Below are 9,117 nucleotides of genomic sequence, written 5' to 3'. Positions count from 1 at the left end.
TTAATGAGACCATGGCTCTTTGGCTTGTGGGGGTTGAAAACGTGTCATATTTTTACAGCAAGACAGAATATTGTGGCAGAACGCAATCCACTGGTATCCTGGCGGACACCCGAAGAAACATACGGCTTTCCGGCTAGTGCAGGTGCGGACTTTGACTCCATCGTTCCCAAACATACCTTTTCCTGATGTGGGGAGAGACCACAGAAAAGAAACATGAATCTTCATGAGGCTGGGAGAAATCCCAGGCCTGCCCTCACCTCCTGGTGGACGGCTTGTTAGTTGTGATTCACCTCACCTCTGATCACATCTCGGCAAGGCAGATAACGCTCAGGGTAGCCAGAGGCATTGGAGGGGAGATAGGAATTTGGGTTGCTGCATGATCTGTGTGCACAGTGACATCCACTCCCCTCCCCGGTGCCCAGGCAGATCTTGCGGCTGCAGCAGCAGCAGAGCAGGGCAGGAGCAGTCTGCTCGCTGTGCCCCTAACCTGCTGGCCCATCTGATATTGGTGTCCTGTTGCTGGGCTTATAGTTAGAGGGCTTTTAAAGCATCTCGATCTTTGGGAACCCCCACTTTTATGTTCAGACCCACACCCACTGTTTTACCTGAAGGCAGTAAGATCACCAGGAGGAGGAGTAACGCAGAGAGATGGAGGTTCATGGCCGAAGAGGGCACGGAGCTGAAACTCCCAGTCGTGGCTGCCTGAGAGGCTCCTTTATAGAGCTGGGCTGGGCTGGGTGGGGCTGGACGCTGGCCTCACTCTTCCTGGAGGGGCAGACGGAGGAGATCACAGGGTTCTGCAGAATTCGAGGGAGAAAAGGCCCTGGGCCATTCAGTGCGACCTCCTTTTCTACAAACCGCAGGAAAAGAAGAGACTCAGCTAAGGCTGTCATGTTTCCTGACAGCAGCACGGGAGAAAAGACCAGGATCCCCATGCCTAGGCCTGAGCACTTTCCCTCTCCCTTCAAGTGTACTTTGATAGAAACATGACAGTGAAAACGCCTGCTCTGTGTCTTCTTTCCTCTGCGGCACCACGGAAAGCTCGGGAGCGCAGAGAAAGGGGGTTACGAAACACAGGCTTAATTTAAGCCTGGAAAGGCAGTTCCAAGACACAGAGGCTCTCAAGGTGTCAACCACTGGTCTGACCAGGAGAAGGGGCTCAGAACCAGTGGAGAAGGGACAGCTTCCTTGTCTGGTGGCTGACTTATTTACCTGGCTGAAGGCAGATACTGCGAAAAACAAAAAAGGCCTGGAAAAGTTTGCTGATGGACTTTGTTTTCCAAATGACTGGTATGAAATGTTGGCTAGGATTAGGGGACTTCGAAGCTTCTAGGAGAGATTTCTTTTTTGGAGTTGAGGAGTTGAAACTCCCCCTTAGAAGAGTTGGTACAGTGCTGTGTTCAAGGTTGGACGCACGGTGTCCAGAGTGGAGCCAGACAGGGCTTGTCTGGAGTGACAGAGACTCAGCCCTGGGGAAGGGCCCTTGGGCCTGTCTCTCTTGGGGTAATGAGGGATGTCTCAGAGTGAAGATGACACTAACTTTGGTTTTGTTCTGACCCTTAAGGCAGGCTTGTACCCAGGCAGCCCACGACCACAGGGCTCTGAGTGTGTAGCGTGGCAGTAGAGCATGGCGTTACTGGCTATGCTCTGCTTTGCAGGCTTACACGCTCAGATGCATTATGTAGCATCTCAGCCTCAAGATCTGCTTCTCAAAAAGTGCATTGGAAGCTTTTGCGTGTGTTTTCTTTTTGAGGATGAAATGAGATACAGCTTATAAAATGCTTTGCATGCACACTGCCATACAGTAGGTACCCAATATTATTACTATTATTAATTTTTTTTTGAGACAGAGTCTCGCTCATCACCCAGGCTGGAGTGCAGTGGCCCAAACTCGGCTTACTGCAACCTCCACCTCCTGGGTTCTAACGATTCTCCTGCCTCAGCCTCCGAAGTAGCTGGGACTACAGGTGCCCGCCACCACACCTGGCTAATTTTTGTATTTTTAGTAGAGATGGGGTTTTGCCATGTTGGCCAGGCTGGCCTGGAATTCCTGACCTCAGAGGATCCACTTGCCTCGGCCTCCCAAAGTGCTGGGATTACAGGCATGAGCCACCCCACCCGGCCAATACAGTAAGCACACATAGTCTTAATTTTCTGGTTCTTGCTTACTAATCTTTCCCTACTCCTAGGTTATAAAACTATTTCCTATATTATCTTTCTTTTTTCTTTATTATTTTTCTTTCTCATTTAGCTCTATAACCACCTGTGATGATTTCTGTGTATGGTGTAAATTAGTTTATTTTTCCCCCTATGGAAAACCAATTGTTTCAAGACCAAAAATTATTGAAAAGATTGTTGTTTCTCTACTGTTTAGCTGTTTAGCTGTGCCACCTTTGTTTTAAATCAGGCTCCGCACATGCATGAGTCTGACGCTGGAAAACTTCATCTGCTCTATTGTTCTCTTTGTCTATATTTGCACTAACGCCATGCTGCCTTACTGCTATAGCTTTGTAATAAGTTAATACGCTTTTAAATAAGATCTATCTATCTATCTATCTATCTATCTATCTATCTATCATCTATCTATCATCTATCTATCATCTATCTATCTATCTATCATCTATCATCTATCTATCTATCTATCTATCATCTATCTATCTATCATCTATCTATCTATCATCTATCTATCTATCTATCATCTATCTATCTATCTATCATCTATCTATCTATCATCTATCTATCATCTATCTATCTATCATCTATCTATCTATCATCTATCTATCATCTATCTATCTATCATCTATCTATCTATCATCTATCTATCATCTATCTATCATCTATCTATCTATCATCTATCTATCATATATCTATCTATCTATCATCTATCTATCATCTATCTATCTATCTATCATCTATCTATCATCTATCTATCTATCATCTATCTATCTATCATCTATCTATCTATCATCTATCCATCATCTATCTATCTATCATCTATCATCTATCTATCATCTATCTATCTATCATCTATCATCTATCTATCTATCTATCATCTATCTATCTATCATCTATCTATCATCTATCTATCATCTATCTATCTATCATCTATCTATCAATCATCTATCTATCTATCATTTATCTATCTATCATCTGTCTATCATCTATCTATCATCTATCTATATATCTATCTATCATCTATCTATCTATCTATCATCTATCTCTCTATCGTCTATTATCTATCTCTCTATCATCTATCTATCATCTATCTATCTATCTATCATCTATCTATCTATCTTCTATCTATCATCTATCTATCTATCATCTATCTATCATCTATCTATCTATCTATCTATCTATCTATCTATCTATCTATCTATCATCTATCTATCTCTCTATCATCTATCTATCTATCTATCATCTATCTATCTATCTATCTATCTATCTATCTATCTATCTATCTATCCATCCTTCTATCTATTTATGAGTCTGTCTCCATCAGAGCCATATCTTCCCACTTACCTTTTTTTTGTGGGTGTCTTGGCTAGTTTTGTTTTTTTCTTTCATTTCCATACAGATTTTAGAATCAGATGGTCAAGTTTCCCCAAACAACAGTTCATTATGCTGTTAGTCTTGATTTTTCTCTTTTGTGATGTACAACCTCCTGAATGCCTGTGGGTTGTTGTATTTGTGGACTGAACACATCTTGTATTCATGTGGTAATGAACACTTTACACGAAATGAAGTTGGAAAAGATTCTACTTCCTAGAGAACAGTGAAAATCCCAAGGACCTGTCTTCCTATCCTATGAATCCCAGAAGATACCAGTGGGTACACAGAGCTCCTATACCTTAACTTCCCTGGTTAATCTCTTGGGCTTAGGGAGCCTGGAAGTGGAGAGGGGTAGTGTCCGGGGCTCTGACCAAGGGCTCCAAGTTTCATAACAGAGCGTAGTAACACAAGGCAGATGATTTAAAGATGACTCACTGCATTTTCCTAGACAATCCTTTTAGAGGATCTTTGTTCTCATACCCAGCCCATCCCTAGAGAGTTCTTGAAGATGCCAACCTTACTGAAGGTCAGGGATACATTCCCATGGCCCTGCTTAACTCACGCCTGTCCCTTTAGGTGGAATCACTTATGTCAAAAGGAAGATCAGAGTCAGTGCAAGGAGGTAGCATCTCATGTCTGATGAGGGGATCCCAGAGCCTATAATTTCCAGAAGGAGGTGGGGACACCTCTCCCATTGATCTGGGGGGTCATTGGGGCTGTAGTGTGGCTTTACTTTGCCATATAGAACTGATGGGAGAACCGAGGTGAAGGTTAGAAGTTAGAAGGTGAGAGTAAGAATGACTTCCTATATTGCTTCCCACTACTTAAAAACTGGGGGATTTCAACCCAGAAGAATAAAGGGCCTGAACATAACATTCCTCTGGTTCTTCAGGCTACTGGCAAAGCTGGACTTAAATTCTGGCCCTTCTGAGGCTTGCTTCAGGTATCTCCACTCATTCACCATGTTCCTCTAACTGTATATTGGGATAGGGCTTAGAGTGAGGGTTAAAGCTCCGAGAGATGACTTCAGACCAAAACCCAAGCCCAAACCCGAGCAGGAAGAGTCTGTCTGGTTTCATATACCAGTTACTTAGACATGAAATTAATAAAGCAATTACTTTCTGCACCTGGGAAAGTTCAGAGAGAAAAATAAGATCTGGTTGTCCCAAGTGATCAAGAAACGCACCTGCCTGGAAGGGACTGTGTAACCAGGTGAATCAATTTATTACCTTTAGTAGGATTTGATTGCGTTTGATTCTTGGTGCATGCAGCAGTGTAGTCTCTGCATGATTCCTTTGGCTGTGAATAGCATCAGTGGTATCTGTAATTCCTCAGTGGCTTGGCTGCAATTGCTAATGGAAGCTATGGTGAGGCTTTGCAGGGGATAGGGATGCCATGTTGGCCAGTCTTCAAGTCCTGGTTGTGGCAATGATGGACCAAGCATGCCTGACCTTGGGTCACTGGGTGGTGTATGTGGGCACCAATGTTAGCAGGTCCAGGTGGGACAACTCCAGGCAGATTTCTTGGTACTGGCAGTGACAGTGGAGGGCTGGATGGGTGGGTAGGTTCTCAGGTCCCTGGGCAGCATGAATGGTGTGAGTGAGGGTAGCAGTGGTGCAGGATAACACTCAGGCTCCCAGGTGCACTTGCTAATGTTAGTGGTGGCTGTGATGGGCTTGGCAGGCTAGTCTCTAGGCTCCTAGTTAACACATGTGAGTGGCTGCGGTTGATGTTGTTGGCAGCAGGCTAGGTGGGCCCATCTTCAGGTCCCTAGGAGGAGTGCACAAGGATCAGAGATGGTGGAATGGATCGGGTAATTCCCAGTCCTCAGATGGGGTGCTCAGTATCTGGGGGCATGATGTCAAGGCCTTGGTGGTGTGCAGGAGTGTAGGCTGCAGTAGGTGGGGCTGAGCGATCTATGGTGGTGAGTGAACAGCCTGACCTCAGAGATTGTGCTAGGGCACAGCAATTCTGCTGCTGGTATGGGTATGGTTAGTCTCAACAGTCCCTTGCAAGGAGCTATCAGGCTCTGGGAGTTCACACTTCATTTCCAGCAGTAGCAGTAGCTGCCATGGTGTGTATGGGGAGGGAGCCTGTACTCAGAACATACACAAAAGCACAGAGGATGTGCTTCTGATAGGGATGAGGCTGGTGATCACAGCCCTAAGCAGAAAATTCTCAGGCTCTGAGTAGTGCTTGCTTCAGCTCCTGGCTGCAATGTTGTTCAGAGCAGTGGAGGGATCCTGCCTTCTGGGTGTGAGCTCAAGCACAAAGGCCTTGCTACTGGTGAGGGAGTAGTTGCTATTCACAGACCCAGACAAGCAGCTCCTGGGTTCACTCACATTGGCTGCCGGTAGCAGCAGCAGCAGCTGTAGTGTTGTGCATGGGAGGAAAGGAAGAGGCCTCACCCTCTGTGGATGGGCTCCAGCAAGGGGTTGTGCTGCTAGTGAGGGCAGGGTGTTATTTACAGACCCAGAGAGGCAGCTCTCAGGCCAACTTGTTTTGACTTCTGGCAGTACCAGCAGCTGCTGCAGTGGCCTAGGGGGTGAGCCCAAGCATAGATGTCATTCTACTGATGGGGGTGGGGTTGCTTCTCACAGTCCCAGACAGGAGCTGTCAGGCTCTGAAAAGCTCACAGTGGGACTCCCTTTGTCCCTGGGAGAGTCTCCTGGGTGCACTGCACCATCCTTTCCCTAGGGAGTAGTAGTCCACTTGGGCTAGAGTGCTGTGGACTCTGTAGCACCACTGGGTTCATCCAGTGCGAGCCACTGCAGCCATCTGGGTGGACATCAGGGGATATCAGTCGGTGTTCTTCTCTGTGGAGATGTGGGGCCTGTTGGTTTCCAGGACAGAATTCAGTCTGGTGGAGGCTGGGCTCTTGCAAAAGCACTGTGTTGCAGCCTCTTAGATCTCAGGGGATGTGTATAACTCAACATGACTTCCCTGTGTGGAGCAATGCCCTTGAGCGGTATCCTGATCACCACCCACACTAATCTCAGGGCCCACGTGGGAAAAAAAGCCCTCCTGTTGCTAGGGTTACAGTAGTCTGAGATGGAGATGTGAACCAGTGAGAATCTCTCACTTACCTTTTCCCAGCAAATGGGAGCCACTCCAGGCTCCTAGCCAACCCACATCCTTCTCCTTCTATGCCTCAAGTGTTTCCTGTGACTTCTCTGTTGAACTCTGGAGTTTTCTCATAGATGTTCTATCTTAGGTGTAATTCACAATTTTGTTTCTTTTTTTCTGGAGAGGGAGAGTGTCCCATGTCTTTACTCAGGCGTCTTGACAAAATGAAACTTTGTGCCCTTTGACCAATATCTCCCCTCTCTGCACTCCTGGCCCCAGCCTCTGGTAACCACCATTCTCCCTGCTTCTGACATTGACTTTTCTAGATTCCACATATAAGTAACATTATGCAGTATTTGTCTTTCTGTGCTTGGCTTATTTCACTTAGCATAATGCACTAAGGGTATTTTAATGCTGTGCTTAGGAGTTTAACCTGGGGGAATCAAGTCCACACTTGTTTTAATATGGGTTTATGGTGTTGTAAAATCAAAGCCATGGAGACCCATTGCAAGGCTTTATGACTCCAAGATCAAGTGAGAAGTAAAGTAAGAGTATTGGCAGTAGTGCAAAAAGGAGAATATTCATCTCAAGAGCAATAAGAAATAAAATAAATACTTGATTTTTGTTATCTGTGGAATTTAGAAAGACAAAGGTAGTTAGGATAATTTCCAGGTTTCTGGTTTAAGTTTGTGGGTTCAGTGGTGAAGTTCACTGGAAACACCAGAGGTTTTGGGAGGAAGGATGAGAAGACAATTAGTAATGTTTTGGATAGGTTGAGTCTGAGTTTCCTGTAGGATGTCTAGGTGGAGCAGCCAAGTAGACAGTTGGGAAGTTTAAAAGTGGAACTGAGATTGCATACATAAATTTTAGAATCAATAGTCAAAGAGTCATAAAAATGGATGAATTCAGCAAGAGAGATTCAGAAGAGTAAGAGGAAAATAAGATCGAGGAACAAATCTCACATCAGCATTTGTGGCAAAAAAAAGGGGAGGTAGAATTGTGGAAAAGACTTTGACAATGTGCCTGAAAGATACAAAGCAATCCAGGAGGATTGTGATGTGATACAGAACAAGAACACCATCTTAAGAAGCAAATACTTGGAGAGGATGCTGATGTGGTTTGGCTATGTCCCTACCTAAATCTCACCTTGAATTGTAATAGTCCTCAGGTGTCAAGGGCAGGGCCAGGTGGAAGCCATCCTGAAGTGTTTTCCACAGGGCAAATGCATAAATCAATTTCAGTTTTATAAAAGGTCATTTTGGTTACCAAGTGGAGGATAAATGGTAAATATCAAAAAATGATATGGGAGCCATTTAAGAGGCCATTTACTGAGTTTGGTGACAGAGGTGATGGCATGGACGCAGTGGCAGCAGTGGAGATAGAAATTGGCGAGTACGAACTGTATGTTGGAGGCAGAACTGGGAACATTTGATGAGCAGTTCAATGTGGACGGGGTGAGGGAAAAGCAGTGTCCAGATCATGTCAGGTATCGTTCTGAAAATGGCATGGGCCTGGCAGGAGGTTGGGGCTTCCTTGTCCCCTGGTGTGTGGAGTCTCCAGATTTGTTCTTTTTGCTTAGTCTTGCTTTAGCTATGTGGGCTGTTTTTTTGGTTCCATATACATTTTAGGATTGCTTTTTCTAGTTCTGTGAAGAATGATGGTGGCATTTTGATGGGAATTGTGTGCAAAGTTAAGTGAATTTAAATTCTCTGACATCAATTTTCTCTGTGAAATAGGAAGCCAGAGGTTCTGCTGAGAGTAGGATGGGGGTGGGGAGTGATGAGGGCAAATAGCATCTGAGGTTGACTAGAATATATATAAAAAAAGAACAACCAAATTTCTAAACTCAGCTTTCCTGTGGAGTCATGTGATGTGTTCTAGTGGCTTTCAGAAGCCTGAGAGCAGAACCAGTTCTATAGATGGCTTTTCTTCTGGGCAAATGTGGTGAAAGAAAAATGAAGAATAATCAGTGTTCTAGAAAAACAGTTGGTTGCTTTGATGTCATTTAGGTCATAGAGATTACTCAGGAAGATTGAAGATTAACACTTGTTAGGGGTTGAATTGTAACCCCACAAAAGATGTTGAAGTCCTAACCTCCATCAGCTGTGAATGCGACCTTAGTTGAAAATAGGGTCTTTACATAGATCAAGTTAAGATGAGGTCATTAGGGTGGACTCTAACCCAATATGACTATGTCCTTATAAGAAGGGCAAAGTTGGACCCAGTCACAGATATAAACAGAGGGAAGACAATGTGAAGACACAGGAGAATATCACCCAGAACCAAGGAATGGAGTGGCTATCGGAAGCCAGGAGGCCTGGAACCGTTCCTTTTCTGACAGCCCTCTGAAAGAATCAACCCTGCCAACAACATGATCTCAGACTTCTGACCTCTAAAACAATGAGACAATACATTTCTGTCATTTAAGCCAATCGGCTTGTAGTACTTTGTTATGGCAGTCCTAGAAAACTCACATTTAAAAATTTTTTTTTTTGAGATGGA

The 9,117-nt window shown here is 44.6% G+C and overlaps 1 protein-coding gene across 1 annotated transcript; it reads right to left on the bottom strand.

The window, feature by feature from the left end:
- On the bottom strand, positions 1 to 915 carry DEFB136 (defensin beta 136). Its single transcript, XM_005562570.4, has 2 exons — positions 606 to 915; positions 1 to 182 (listed from the first exon to the last, which is right to left on the bottom strand). The coding sequence occupies exons 1-2, from the start codon at positions 658 to 660 to the stop codon at positions 1 to 3; spliced, it is 237 nt and encodes a 78-aa protein (XP_005562627.1). The 5' UTR covers positions 661 to 915.
- Between the last annotated feature and the right edge of the window lie 8,202 nt (positions 916 to 9,117).

The sequence above is a fragment of the Macaca fascicularis genome, chromosome 8 (genome assembly GCF_037993035.2).
Source record: "Macaca fascicularis isolate 582-1 chromosome 8, T2T-MFA8v1.1".
Taxonomy (NCBI): domain Eukaryota; kingdom Metazoa; phylum Chordata; class Mammalia; order Primates; family Cercopithecidae; genus Macaca; species Macaca fascicularis.
Note: the sequence above shows the minus strand (reverse complement) of the source record. Positions and strands in the feature narration are given on the sequence as shown.